The following is a 15577-nucleotide window of genomic DNA, read 5'->3' as shown; positions in this document are numbered from 1 at the left end:
TTTGTGGTAATTTTGATCCATCCTCTTTTTTTGGGGGGGGGGGGATGTTTTCCCTCTCCAGTTTGACACTGTTTGCTGCTCCTGGCAGAGACTGGGGAAATGGTATAGTGTGAGGACATTTGTAAAAATTCTACAATGTACTACTATGGGAGGGAAACAGAAATCACCAAAGATGATGGCTTTTGTGTGGATGTATATGTGTGTGTGTGTGTGGGGGGGGGGGGAGATGTTTATTCTGTTCCCTAAGCAAGTCTGTACCCCAACTGGGAATTAACACCAAGCGTTTCAGTTCCATCTCCAACATGTGAATCAATAGTCTAACTGTATGCTTATATAAGCTGTTGCATTTGCAGTAACATGAATGTAAGTTAGTCTAATGTAGCAAGACAGAGCTCCAGTGGAAACCTCTTTTTATTTTCAGTTGAAATGTTGATGACTCAAATTGAAAACTTCTGAACAGTTCAGACACAATTCGCAATTGGTCCGTGAAGTTCTTACCATAAGATATCAAAAGCAGTTTTCCATCCTGGAACTTCCTGCATCTTTTCTAGTCAGACTAGTTTTCAGTGGTCAGCCTAAGCTGATGAGAGACTGGGAGGTTTCACAGATCTTTTTTATTCTTAGTTTCTAAATTGCCTTGAGTATAATTTTCAAAATTAGTTTGGACAGCAACCCCTTCGGGGATCGGGCGGTATAGAAGACGAAACAATAAAATAAATAAATAAATAAATAATTTGCATACATACTAGAGAGCAAGCGCCACCACACTCAGTGGGATGTATTGCAAAGTTAGCATGCATAGAACGGAGAGGTGGTCAGATACAGTTTTCAGCAACATGATTGTTTTTTCCAAGGCCACAACATAAGAATGGTCTGGTTGGACCCGGCTAAACCCCCATCCAGACAGCAGTCTCTCTAGAGCAGGGGTCTGCAACCTGTGGCTCTCCAGATGTTCATGGACTACAATTCCCAATTGTCCATGCTGGCAGGGGCTGATGGGAATTGTAGTCCATGAACATCTGGAAAGCTGCTCTAGAGTGACGATATTTAGCCATCTGCCTCTGAAGGATGACACAAGCAAGGCCTGAAAGCAATGGCCTTTCCTCTTGTTTTTGCCCCAGCATCTGGGATCCCGAAACAGACTGCCTCTGAACATGGAAACTTCATTGTTTGTGCAGCCCTTGAATTTAACCAGATTAGCAGAATGCTGGGGGTGGGGGGAGATCTATGTCTTCTCATTTGCAACTATATGTTAGGCAGTTTCACAAGTTATTTGCTCATTTACACATGACAAGCTTGCTCTATGATTATCAAACCAAACACAGATCTACAAGTCCCTAGCTCTGGGAAACAGGTGAATTTGGTAGAAAAGATAACATCAGTGTCTTATAATAGGGAGAAAAGGAGGAAAAGTAGAAAACAAAAAGGCTTAGCAAGTGGTGTGATAAGGCTATAGCCATCCTAGGTATGTATAAATATATTTCACAGCCTCAGCTTACCTGAAATAGGTAATTGCTTGTGTCTTTTCTCATTGTGAGTTCACATCAGCAGCAGGCAAAGATCTCAGATCTATTCAAACTTATGACTTTTTTTTCACTTTCCCAATCTCTGACCCTGTTTTCCCCTTCCTACCACCATCATATAGTATCTTCCTGCCATTGGCCCTGAGTGTGCGGGCTGTTTTTCCAGTGAAACTGGAACAATCTTACTTACAGAGGTAGAAATACTGAATATTTTATTACTCACCTATCTTCTTCCAGTGATATCCTTTTACAGCGGCCGAGCCAATGAAAGGATGAGAGGGGGCTTGGATTGGGTTAAGAACTGTGATTTAGCATTTATAATTAGTGTGTGTGCGCATATAGAGGACCCATGACTGTAGCTGTGCTAACCAAGTGGGATAACAGCATGGCAAGACAGCAAAAACCTCCAAAGCCAAGTTCCTGCATTTTCAGGATGGCTCCTGAAATGTCCAGACAGAGTACTGAAGACAGTGTTGCTTCAGCATCATCATGATCCCCTTATACTTGGATTATATATAACTTCAGAATGTCTTTTCCTCAACACAATAAACAAAGAGCCCTGCTGTGTTTAATGATTCCCTTCCCACCTGATCTTTCTCTCTCTGTCTCTCTGAATTCTTCTTCATTCTTGACTTCTCCATTGGTAATCTGGTGGAAAAACACGGAGCCACCTAATTCATTCCAGTTCCTCCTTTTTTCCTGATCAACAGGACTTCTCATTCGATCCTCAAATGCCTTCTGTTAATGTGAGGGGCACTTCTACTTCTTCAAGATTTCTACTGATTTTTCCCTGCCCATGCTGTTCCCAAGAGTCCACTGACACCTCCCCCTCCCCTGCCCCCAGCCCAGAGCTGTATTTCAGGAAACATAGCAAGCTGCAGTAGGAAGGTAAGGGGGAGACAGAGAAGTATTGACCTGGGCTGGTTGTAATGGTAGTCTGGTTGCAGATGCAGCTCTGCATGAAATCACTCTGCAATGGAGGTTCCAAATAGCCCAAGTTAATCTGTTCTGTCTACCTCTGTGGTTTCTCTTTTACACCTGATGTGTATTGAAGTCCACACTGTGTTTTCATGTGACTCTCAGAATTCTTCACACAGTTGTTTTTTTTTTGGGAAGAGTATGGTTAGCACATCATAGAAGTAACAATTTTAAACACTTTAAAAACTAAATATTTGCAGAAATATCACCAATGATCCCCTCCCCTATCAAAAAGGTAGGCTGAGCTGTGAGTAATTCCCTTCTGTTTTTTAAAAAAGAAAGCTCGATGAGCATGAGTAACATTGAATAGAAATGACACAATAACTTTAACAACCCTTTTTTAAAAAAAATCCCATAATTGCAGAGTTTCTGTCTATCCCCTCCCACTGTCTAAAAGGCAGGAAATGCCTTTTATGCTAATTCCTGTTAGGGGGTGGTTCTTTGCAATTTGGTGGTGTTATTCAGACGCAAGGAACTGCTTGTGCCAATGGCATTCTGCGCAGGAAATTCCAGTTTTCTACCTGTCCAGCTTACCAACATAATTTTCTTGATTCTAACTTGCCTGAGAATTTTTCTTAGAACTGATTTTTCTTTTCAAAGAGCTAGAATGTCCTGAACATTCTGAGGCTTAGAACTTTCTACAGATAATGGAATGTTTGTGAATTCTAGGGCATTACATTAGTTTAGCCAACCTGTCCTCTTTTATGCGTGTGTCATCACTGCCATTATACAATGTCTCAACACATTACAATCCCTAGAATAAGCACACTGGGACTGGAAACTTATAAAAGTAACCTGTAATAGAACATAGAGTAAAAAGTGGAGACCCTTATCCAAGCTCATATTTAGTAATCTGTATTAAATTATTTCAGTATGATTTTTTCAAAACCCATATGCTATCAGCAATTTATCATGTTGCTTTAAATATATATTATTATTCACTTGTAGTAATCTGAATCTCAGTTAAAGAAAGAGGGCTGTTTAAAGGAAATTCACTGAGACAATTTGAGTAAATATGTCATTGTATTTAAAAGGAAAATATATTGCCATCTCTTCCATTTCTTTTTCTTTGACGTTTCAAGTTTCAGATTACCAAAATTACCTTCATATTCAGTGTTTGAGCCACAAATGCCCTACCCCCCCCCCCAAAACACACAAGACAAAAGACAAATATTTCATCTCCATTTCTTTTTCTCTACAGCTGCAAGTCTTGGGGTACCTGCATCACCTTAACTTTGCCTGTTTCAGTGATGCACAAGTTGAGGGTAGGGGCCTTAGGCAGAACTTTTAAAGTTCCCTAGCAAAAATTAAGGTGTGGCAAGTAGACATGCAAAAGTCTCAGAGAAAGAAAAGTGGAGTTGGCAGCTGTCATACAAGCAGAGAGGATGAGATTTCACAGTTTTGGCTGGTAGAGCAGTGATAGTGGTAGGAACCAGTGCAGAAGAATTTCAAAGACATAAAATCTGGGAACTGAGGGTGATTCCAGGATGTGAATCTGTGGATTTCCTGACTCTTACTGAGTTGGGGGTCGGGGTGGGAAAGGCTTTCCAGAATAGTGACAAAAGCAGATGGACAGGCAGAGTGGACAAAAGGGATAGCCTGGTTGAGACTTCCCCCTTCTCTGGAGCACACTGGTTATTCAGGGAAGGTCAGCAAAATGTAATCCGCTCACTGGCCTGCTTGCTAGTCATTGGGTTTTGCGTTCAGGAAGACTCACATTTGCTGATGAAATTACTTTAATAGACTAAGGTAGATGCTTGGGTTTGCAACCCTCTTCCCCCTGCAATGGGTAGGTGTGCAGATATCTCATCAGTCTCCTGTCCAAGGCTTTGGCTACTTAGTGGCCTGAAGAGAGCCTTGACCTCACATTGGTCTGTCACTCTCTGTACTGTGAGCAGACAGGCAGCCTCAGATCCCTGAATCAAAAAGCTCCTGTACATGGACGTGCAATTAGGCAGAGGTACAAGCGTCCAAATGAATTTAGTAGATTGTTTCTTAATGAATCCGCTTGTATCTCTTTTAATTATGTCATTATGATACATGAATAGACAGCGAACAGAAAAGCACAGTCTGCTCTTTTGTTCACAGCTTTGAACCTTCCTTTTGAACCACATATTGATTGCCCCGAGTGGAGATGTGCGATCAGCTGCGTGAGGTGTCCTTGAAATCAGAGAGCACTGAAGTGAACCATGTCCTTAAATCAACAGACACCTTTGTTTGAGGCCCAGAAAGTTCAGCCCTGGAGCATGAGGCAAGGGTAATCAGCAAGGCAGCATGGTTAGGCTGCAGCTATTTCTGTCTTTTAATTATACCAGACGATAGCATAGTATGTGCTAAATGGACTGGAATAGAGAGAGGAAGCATCATGTGTGTGGAAAACTGGGTTAAATGCTGCTGAGTCTCCTAAGTTTTTGCTCAAGTTACCAAGCAGAGGGCCATCACATTTGTCGTTTGTGAACAGAACATTCTTGGGGCTTTAGGCTATTGATTCCAAGTCTTCGCTTTGTGAGTTGCTTGTCCCTAAACTAACCTGTGTTCCCTTACTTAAATATTTAGATATCTCTTATGACATATGACTTATGTCATATAACAATCACAGTTCGAGGGAACAGTTTGAGGGAACAACATATACGTGGCACAGTTTGAGGGAACAACATATACGTGTTGCTTGTATTTCTTGCAGTGCAAGCCTATGCTAAGTTACTCCAATCTGGGCTTGTTGATTTCATGTCAGAGTTGGTCTGCATCTGACAATATCGGTTGAATCTCCACTACTGTCTTAGCTAGGTTTCAGAACACAAACTAACCAGGTTTGAGGGACGACCTCCCATTGCTTGCGTGGCAGATTCCATTTCTGGTGCTCGTTCTCCCCATTAATCCGTGTTCTGGCAGGACCTGGTTGCAAGTGGCATAGACCCCATTAACACGGTTCAGAGCTGATCCGAGGGGAGGGATGAGGGTTGAAACCCTGATTCGTTTCCCACCCTGGAGTGTGACACAGAATTTGGGCAACCAATCAGTGCTGCGATGCGCGCGCAGCCTTTCCTTGGTTTCGTTTCCGCTTTTGCGATCGGCCAGCAGAAGGGGACGCAAACGTTAAACAGTCAAATGTGTAACTTTGAATCATTCATGGTTTACACAGGTAACGATTAACTGTTTGCACAGTTAAACAGTTAAACGTTAAACTTTTACACGCTGGTTTTTTTTATCACACCCCTACAATGTACATTTCCGCAGTGGGAAAATGTCCCGCCCCATCAAGGCACGCCAGCCAATCAGGGGAGACTGGCGAAGCAAGCTCGCCTGGTAGTGGGGATTGCTAAGAGTTCTGTAACCAGGTGTGTCTGCTGTATGCTCACTGCGGTGGGGAGGGAGAAACTCCGATGAAGAGGACACGGTTTCACAACGAACAGGTTTGGATCTACATGCAAATTTCAAGTGGGGATTCGACCGATGTTGTTGGTTATGATGAATATCTGATGTGGAAACCTGCAAAGGGAACTGACAGGGCAGCCTAAGGAATGGTGTGTCGTGGTATCTTCATGTTCCACCCTGGTTGGTATGAGCCATGTTCACATATTATAGTGAGTACGCATACATCCTGCATTATACATGTGTAATTAATGAGCCAGGATGCATTCACTTTACCACATAAAACTGCCAACCAGTACCTGGATAAATGTGGAGTTTCAATCACATGTTCAGCTGCATATACATGAGAATTACTCAGTGCACGTGTACAGAAAAGTCAAGTGCATAATGTACATAATGTTCACTGTAACTTGTGAACAGGGCTGCAGAGTCACACAGGAGTAGCGGTAGAACTGGAAGGCAGGGGGAAAGAGCATTCTAAAAAGCCAAATTACTCCCCTCCCCCAACAGCTTATCAGTATTTTGGGGGTGTTTTTTCTCCCCTCTCAAAAGGGCAGCTACTTGAAGGGAGCCCAAAAGTGGATCCTGAATCATGCTTCAGCTCCATTTAAAAAAAAGAGGGCGGGGGTCCCTTCCCTCTCTCCCTTACTCACCAGCTAACTAGTCAGACAGGCACAGAACTTCTTCACCACCTCCAGGCTCCACATGGGGCTTGGAGGTGGTGATTGGTGCAGAGCTCTGTGCCTTCCGCCACCACAGCTTCCAGACTCCATGTGGGATTTGGAAGCAGACACTGCAGCCCTGGAGTTTAGGTAAGGGAGGGGGTTGGGAATACGGAGGGCAATAAAATTTGGATTTGGATCTAATAGACCCATTTTCCCCCCAGGAATCCTGATATTCCTGATATGGGGGTTCAGAAGTATCTGGGTTTAGCAAAAAAAAATCCAGACCATTTAATCTGAATTTTACTCAATTATTTTTGCATTCCCCTAGGAAAGAGGAAAGAGCTAGAGCTGTGGTGCTGTGTGGTTTCTGGGCTGTATGGCCATGTTCTAGCAGCATTCTCTCCTGACGTTTCGCCTGAGGATCCTCTGAAGATGCCAGCCACAGATGCAGGCGAAATGTCAGGAGAGAATGCTGCTAGAACACAGCCATACAGCCTAGAAACCACACAGCACCCCAGTGATTCCAGCCATGAAAGCCTTCGACAATACAGCTAGAGCTGTGTTTCTTCCCCTTCGGTGCTGATAGACTTTTTCTGTAGATAGATGCAAATACTGAATTTCTGCTTCATATATTACTCATCAACCTAACATTCTTCCTATCTTCCTGAAAAAGCTCGATGGATGAATCTTAACTGCATTCAGTTTTTCACAAGCCAATACATCCTGGTAATGTTGTTGGGAGAAACATTGTCATTCAGAGATTACTAGAGCACAGTGGGAAGCACCCACGCTGAATCACACTATGATTGATTAGGAATCACATTTCAAAACGGTGGTGAAAATTCATTAAAAAACATCAGTCTTCATACAGGGGTAGGAGTTTCATCTTCAGTAAACACCAGCCATTGTCATTTCCTCAGTTACTAGATAATTGTTTGTTCAGATGTCAGGCTTTTGCTGGAAAGGGTATCTATCTGATTTTCCTTTTGATTGAAATGGAAGTAAGTAAAGAAATGTATTCAGTTAGCTGATGAAATATAAATGATGTTTACATTTTAGTGTAATCTTGAAAGGAGAGTCATGGCTCACAATAGTAGGTGCACAAAACCATCTACATGAATACCACAACTAAACTGTAATGGGCATGAGAACCCAAAGCTATGTATTTTAAAGCCCTGGATTTTAGGAACAGAGAGATCATTATGCATATCTGTTCCAATGTGACCAAAAAGCCCAATAATATTGTTTGATTTTTTAAATTATAGTCAGCCTCAGCTAAAAAGTTGAAAGCAAATGAAATACATCACAACAAGAGGTGTAGTTGCTTGAATGTTTGTTTTGGATTGAGATCTAAGTTCAAATGTTCACTTAACCATTAAGCCAACTGACTAATATACCTGACACGATTCTCATGAGGGTAAATGTGGGACTATCTTCTTGGAAGAGCAGTGAAATATATTTATGATAGTTGATCTGACCATCTTCAGTTCATCATATGTTCATCACAGTGTGTTTTCCAAACTGGAGGTGGCTCCAGACATTTTTGGTGCCTGAGACAGAATCAAGAGCCTGCCTGAAATGAACATATATAATAAAATAAGCAGCTTACAATTTGCTATCTTTTAACAATATCCCTAAACCTGTCACTTCAGATGTGCTGTCATTTACATCTTTTTCATCTACCCTGTTCACAATACGCTCAGTGATGTTTTACATACTCTGACAGTTTTGTCTAACCCTTCATAATGCCGAGGCTACTTCCTATATAAACAGTATAAGTACATTTAGAGATTTTTTTTGTGACTGCCTGATTGGATGATACATGAAATGAGCACTGGGTTCAGGAAACTTAACCTAATGTATGTTTAACATATGATCTGGCACTGACTGTTAAAACTGTGTGTGGAGACCAACTTGGCTCTTGAGTGTGGCATAGTGGTGGGAGGGCTTAAGCATTTCCTCCCTTCCAACCCACATGCTGTTGCAAGGGGGAAAAAATAGCAGCAGAGAGCTGCAGGCAGGTGGGTTGTCTTGCTGCTGGTTCCACGTGTCTGTCCAGGAGATGTGAAACTGGCAGTGGGACAAATGTATGGGGTGGAAAGATGGGAATGCTGAAACACTTCCTTCTGCTGTGCCCCCCCCCGCACCCCCTATTTTTAAGGTGAGCACTAGGTCGTAGGTTAAAAATAAACTGGGCTGTGTTCTGCCACATTAATGTCCGGGTGTTGTTTTATGCCTTCAGGCATGAATCTTATAAGGAGGCCCTTACAGCTCCTTCACTTGTAGCCTGGATCAAACCAGTGTGGGATATATATGCACACGCACACATGATACACTGAAGGTCGTTTAAAGGGCTTCTGTGTGGCTTAATCCAGAAGCAGTCTCCTTTTCTTTTCAGTCTGGAAGCAAACAAATATATCCAGATGTGCCCTGACTTTAAGAATTATTGAGCAACTCCACTACCTCCAATGTTCATGTAGCTGGTTGAAGTTGACTAAAGTTCATGAGTACCTAATTTTGTTGATAAACCAAACATGGATAAATGTATTTTGTACCTAATTAAGCTTTGCATGTTAGACTTTTTTGTTTAATTCAACCACAAAGAGCAGCTGAGATTTACCTTGGCTGCCGTTGCTGCCTGGGGGTGGGGCAGGGAGAGGGGCAGGCTCAGGCCGGCATTCAGCATGAGCTGCCTGGCTGCTGGCGTGAGAGAGTGACATGCCTGGAGATGTACCTCTTCTCACCCGAGCCCTGATGGCTTCTCCCACCCGTGTGGGTTTGAGTTTTTTGTTGTTGGCATTCTGTTTACGGTGATTGTTGTTGTTGCATCTGTCACAGTCTGGCAGGTTGCACACCATTCAGGGGAGGAGGAGCCTGTGTGCCAGCCCTCCCCATTTGGTGGGGTCTCCATAAGAGGCCTGGGGAGTGGAGCAAGCCTGTGAACCAAATGGCCAGGCAGGGACTGCTGGTGGCTTGTGCCCCCTGGATTCAAGGGGAGTTCATCCAGAGGCCAGCACCCACATGGCTCCCACTATCTTGCTGCTCTGGCCATTGGTGTTTCCTCACATGCATCACACTGGGGGAAAGTTATTACTGGGGCACAGCAGACATGCTGCCTAGTGCCAGATCTGTCCCCTATATTTCGCCTCTGGTTTCTTTTGCCAGCACACCAATAAAACAGCTGTGGCTAAATTTTACCCACACAATGGGGCTTTCTATGTCTCCTTCCACACCCTCGGACCACTTCCTCCCCTCCTTGGGCAGCAACTGCTTTGTTTTTACAATCTACTTGCACTTTGTATATTGTCACAACATCAAAAGGTGTGTCAGTATTTTTTCTATCACCTTTCTTGTTGAACAGTTCAGTTCTTTCTCAGAATACTTGTGAATAACCCTTTCGGTAGTTCTGCTAGCAGTGGAAAGTAATTGTTATACCATTTAAACAATTTAAAACAAGATTGAATGCCACCACATCTTGATTTAGTTGTTGCTGCTACCTATTGACATTCAAACTTTCAGTTTTTGTCCTCTTCCTTCTGGTCTTCTAGTCTGCAAAGTTATGTACATCTACCCAATTCTGAGCAATTTCTACCATAATTATTTCCTGATTTATTATCATCTTATTTTTGACTTATAAGATGATTTTTAATTAGTGAGTCCCCCAGCAGAGTGATAAGCTACAATACTGCAGTCAAAAGCTTTGCTAATGACCCAAATTTGATCCTAATGGAAGTTAGTTTCCAGTAGCTGACTCCAGGTTGACTCCCATCCTTCTAAGATTGGTAAAACGAATACCCACATTGCTGGGGGTAAAATGTAGATGATTGGGGAAGGTAATAGCAAAACCGCTGGGTAAACATAGTCTTCCAAGTAAACATCATGATGTTTCATCACCCCATGGATCAGTAATGATCTGGACAGTGGCGGAGCTACAAGGGGACCACGTGTACGTTGCGTTAGCGAGGCTGAGGAAACTGGGTGTATATGTGAATGAAAATCACCCTTCCCCCTCGCCTCACCAGGCCTGGCCCTGCCCCACCAGCCTGGCCCATTTTCAGCTGGCAGAAAGCCCTCCCTACCTTTTCCAGCCAGCAGAAAGCTGTTTTTTGCCGGCTAGAAAAGGTAAGTGGGGGGAGGGGAGGGGAGGGAGCATGGCTGTGAGAGGGAGGGGCTGCAGGGGGGTGGAAGACACTGAGTGAGCCATCTACATTTCTGGATCTGGTGTTTGCAAAGGAGACTACTTTTACTTTATGTCTGAATTATACAAATATTTTAGCAGGCCCAGAATGAACATTGTGCTATTAGAATATTGTTAGAGCTCAATCTGGTCTGAATGGAAACCCCTGGGAGGAAGACTCAGATAGAGAAGAGGGGTCAGTGTTGGTTCCAGAATCTCAGGCACTACCTGTAGATGCAGAGACTGAGCAGCCAGAAGTTCCTGCAGGACCAGGTCTCCGGGCTCAGGCAAAGCATTCAGACTGGGATCCACAGCCAGGTCCAAGCTCTGAGATTCCCCAGCAAGAGCTTAGCTCTGACACTTTTCAGCCCCTTGATACAGAGCCATAGGGGACCCTGGCATCTATGGAGAAATATTGTGATTTTGAGAAAATTCCATGTTCCATTTGGAGGTTTGCAACTCAAGGTTCTAGTCCTACTTGGACTCTAGCCTTGTACACTAGCTCCCAATCTGGTTTTGGATACTATTCAAGGTACTGGCATTGAACTTAAATCTTGGCACAAGCATACCTGGAAGACTGCCTATGTTGTTTAGAACACACTCAACCACTATAGTCACCTTCTGAGGTCCTGCTTCAGGTGCTACTGCCCTCTATGATCAGGCGGTTGGCAACCTATGACAAGGGCTTCTTGACCGTGGCCTGAAAACTCTGGAACTGTCTCCCCAAAGAACCTCAACCTGCCCTCTTCTGTTGGTATCTTCTGCCAGTGAGGGAAGAAATGTTTTGTTTTAAATTCCCTCAGTGATCCGTCTTTTCCCCTATGCTTTAATTCTGGTTTTTATATTTTTGTATGTATATTTTAGCTTAGTTTAAATGGCTTTGTGATATGTTATTCTTTTTAATGATTTTTAAGGTGCATTTATATTTTGTATGCTTTTTAATCCATTAGCTGCCTTGGTGGCCCCAGTGAGGGCAGAAAGACAGCATATAAATTATGTAAATAATTTTTTTTATTGTGTGGGAGAAGATCAGTAGAAACTCTAAGTGTATAAAGGAAACTTTGTTTGCTTCAAAGCAAGTGATATTCATTGTAATTTTAGTGTGTGAGAATTTAACATGGTAGCCCGTAGTTAAAGTACTGATGTAGTTGCTGGCTCATTAATCCTTTGTTAGGTTAATGGGCCAGAGTGGTTTTCTGATGTTTCCATCCTAATTGTTAGAAGAAAGCCTCCTGATAACTTTTTTCAAGTACTGAGAATAGAAGGCAACCCCTCCTAACTCAGGGAAAAGGCAGATATACATGTTGTGAAGTGACAACTGTTTTTTTTTGAGTGCAGAAGAGATAGAGGCAGAGGTAGACAGGGACTGCTGTGAGCTGATCCAGCATCCCTTGGTGCTTCAGCTTCTCTCTGTGGGAATCTGATGTAAAGTGACAGATGTTCCTTGTACCAGTGTGTCCTTGCTGTCCCCTGTGCTCTATTTGTATATCTGAAAATAAAAGAAATATTATAAAAGGTCATATGGCTCTGGTGCATTCTCATCCAAAGGGAATCAACCATCCGAGGTCACACAGCTCATAAAAATGGGGAGCACATAACAGTATATTCACTGTATATCACCAGACTATCTCTTGGAAATCTTACAAAACAAGATGCTGCAATCTCTACCTGTTTTCGTTGATAAACTGGCCAATTTTTGCCGAAATGCAGTTTTGTCAGAAGGTAGCTGTCTGTGGTTTTTGACTCTGTATTACCAAATTTGTTCTGTTTACTCTAGATACACTTTGTACTCCTCTTCAGCAGACAAGGGAAATTAAGACTTCAGAAGTGGTTTATTACATTGCCTGAAAAAGAAAAGAAAAAGATCACCCGAGAAATTGTGCAGATTATTCTGGCTCGCAATCCCAAAATGAGCAGTTTTGTTGACTGGAAAGACCTCAAACTTGTTTACAAAAGGTGTGAGTAGTTTTATAAGTCAGCTTTTCCCACAAATTGTATCCATTCCAGTGAGGTTTCTAAGGAGTGGTATGAAAAAGATTATACACTTGTAAAAGAGTGTTTGTGTGTTAAACCCTGTAACTACAAGTCAGCTTGATTGTAAATTAGACTAGGTTTGTCTTCTTTGGCTGGCTGAACTGCTAATCAAGATGAAATGAGCTCCTCCATTCAGCAATCACAAAATGGCTTCAGGAGTTACAGCCACCATGCCTGCTAAATCTTGCTTTAAGGCAGTCTGTGATGAGAATCAAATATTTGCTAGTTGTTCAAGAATTAGCTTGACACAGTTTTAAAAAAATATTTAGGGGCAGGTTTGGTTGAGAGTGACTGACCTAAGATCAGTCACCTTGTGAACTTCCAAGAGATTTTGAACCCAAATTTCTTCATTCCTGATATGCCACATTAGTATAGTTCTGTTGTGGCTTTTTCAGGTTTCTGAAAAGCTATTGTCTGTATTTCATCTTAAAGTTACATAGATTTTTTTAAAATGTTGAACTCATAATGACAGGAGTACAAACATCTGCAAGAAAGATTTACAGAGTGGTAAAGTTAACTTTTATTTTTGTCATGCTCATTATTTCTTATTATTGCATTGAATTCACTATTGACTTTTGTGTATCTGACATGACCATCCTATTGTTTACAGTAACACACTTCTATAAGTCAGAAGTACTAATGAGGGACTCTTCTACATGTTTAAGATTAATTATCACCTCATGTATCAACCCACTGAAACAAATTCATTTTGAGATAACTGATCGTATAATTAAAATATTGATCTGCAGCCTTAATGTAATCTTGATAATCATATTCTTTCATGTTCTAAAAAAATTAGGTATGCTAGTTTATATTTCTGCTGTGGAACGGAAGACCAGGATAATGAGCTTCTGACCCTAGAAGTTGTCCATCGTTATGTAGAGTTGTTGGACAGATATTTTGGCAATGTGAGTAGAGAATTTTTTTAACAAAATAATTGTTGTTTCTATCTATAGAACTGACATTATGAGATTTTTGAAAAAAAACCACAAGCTTGAGCCAAGGATAATTTGTTGTCTGTTTTCTGCATGACATTTTATTTCAGCTTTAAAAAGAAAACTCTCTTTGACCCATTAATGGGGGGTGGGGCAGAGGTGGGATCCAGCAGGTTCTCACAGGTTCCCGAGAGTAGGTTACTAATTATTTGTGTGTCCCGAGAGGGGGTTACTAATTGGTGATTTTGCCACGTGATTTTTTGCCTTAGTTACGCCCCTCCTCTCAGCAGCAGCGCGCAGAACTTGAAGCAGTCTAGCAGGAGGTGCACCGGCATGCGTGGCAGCCTGCGCCTGCATGCATTCGTTTCCCGCCCAAGGACCGGCGCAGTGGCTGCGTCCTTTCCACAGCCCCGCCCAGCAATGCCCTGCCCTGGAATGCCCAGCCATGCCCCCATCATGCCCCGCCCAGCCGCATTGGCGCTACGCCACAGTTTGAATCCCACCACCATGGGAACCTGTTACTGAAATTTTTGGATCCCACCACTGGGGTGGGGGTGGAATAATTTGTGTGGGGCTGAGGATGTAGCAGCCAGGCTAGTAGTCTGGTATCTCCTGTTCTGCTCCCATTATTCTGAGCCTTTATTGTGGCCTGGAAACTTCTGGAAAACCCTCACAATTAGTAGGCCCCATATTTTCTTGTCACTTCTGGTACTGGCTTCCAGACATACCTCTACGTACATTGCCAGCATGTAAGGCTAAGAGGACATGATTTATCTGCAGCTTGAGAAGGTATTGTATTGTACCCAGCTGCCATCTTCAGCTGAAAGAAGGACATTTCTTCTGGGGCATGTGCGTGATTTTTCCTGATTCCTTCTCCTTAGGCAGTTCTGAATCTGAGAGCCAGTGCTTGGGGTGGGGTGGGGAGTGGGGGGTTGCACTCTAATTTTCCTTTTCCACAAATGAAACTGCCCTCATATTTGGTTGAACCCCACCCATTCTCATTTTGAGTGCTGGCTGCCACCTTATGGGTAATTTCTGCAAAAAGAACCTGCAGCAAACTTGTTTGTCTTTTTACTAGTGCTGCTCACATTCTACTCACAATTTGCTTCCCTGAGCTTCTGTGTGTAAACAAAATAAAGGTTAGGGTATGAAAAGAAGGCAGGATAGTAGGTAAAGAACTTTTCCTGGGGAAAAGTTAATCGATCCTGACCTTCTTGTGGGGGAACATTTGGATATAACCTTCTGCTTTAGGAAACAACAAAGCTGGCTTTCATGTGAGACTGCCATGATATGAAATTTGAAGGGGAAAGGGATGTGACAATGAGATGGATCCAACCTGCGTTCACAAAGCCTTCCTCCAGCTTAAGTGCCTTTTCCTGCAACAAAATAGTCCTTTCAGTTGAAGGAAGGACCTTAAATTTTGCTCAGTGGAATGGGCGGGTAACAGCAGGAACCATCACTGTATTTCTGTGTTTTATAATAAAAAAATACAATTTGCTGCAATTTTTTGTGGGAGCAAATCAGTATGGAGAGGGTTTGTTTGTTTGAAAAAGGAGGCTAGGAAGATGTGTACCATTTGGCGTAGTGCCCAGTATTCAAACTATTTTGCAGGAAAATGGAAATATGATGTATAAGCAGAGGGAATTTACTTTCTGGTGTACATGGGATATCTTTATATTTAAGCAGCTCTTAGTATAGTTGTACTTAAGCAGCAGAATCTCTAACCTTGAGTGGAGATAGCAGTATGAAAGTATTTTGGAGCATCAGCGGGTTCTTTAATGGATGATTCCCCCCCCCCCCCCCAGTTGCTTTTCAGTTGTAAGAGTGGTCAATTTTTGGAGGAATTTAACAGATTAAAACTCTGTTTCACTAGGCAGGGTTGAACCCTGAGGC

At 42.5% G+C, this 15577-nt stretch overlaps 1 protein-coding gene across 1 annotated transcript in view; it reads left to right on the top strand.

The window, feature by feature from the left end:
- The window catches only part of AP1S3 (adaptor related protein complex 1 subunit sigma 3), a 36558-nt gene that overhangs the window by 3230 nt on the left and 17751 nt on the right, over positions 1–15577 (top strand). The window contains exons 2-3 of the mRNA XM_048504833.1: positions 12493–12671; positions 13549–13657. Coding sequence (XP_048360790.1) covers positions 12493–12671; positions 13549–13657 — 288 coding nt within the window. The remainder of the gene's footprint in view (positions 1–12492; positions 12672–13548; positions 13658–15577) is intronic.

The sequence above is a fragment of the Sphaerodactylus townsendi genome, linkage group LG08 (genome assembly GCF_021028975.2).
Source record: "Sphaerodactylus townsendi isolate TG3544 linkage group LG08, MPM_Stown_v2.3, whole genome shotgun sequence".
Taxonomy (NCBI): Eukaryota; Metazoa; Chordata; class Lepidosauria; order Squamata; family Sphaerodactylidae; genus Sphaerodactylus; species Sphaerodactylus townsendi.
This window is presented reverse-complemented; position numbering and strand designations above follow the sequence as displayed.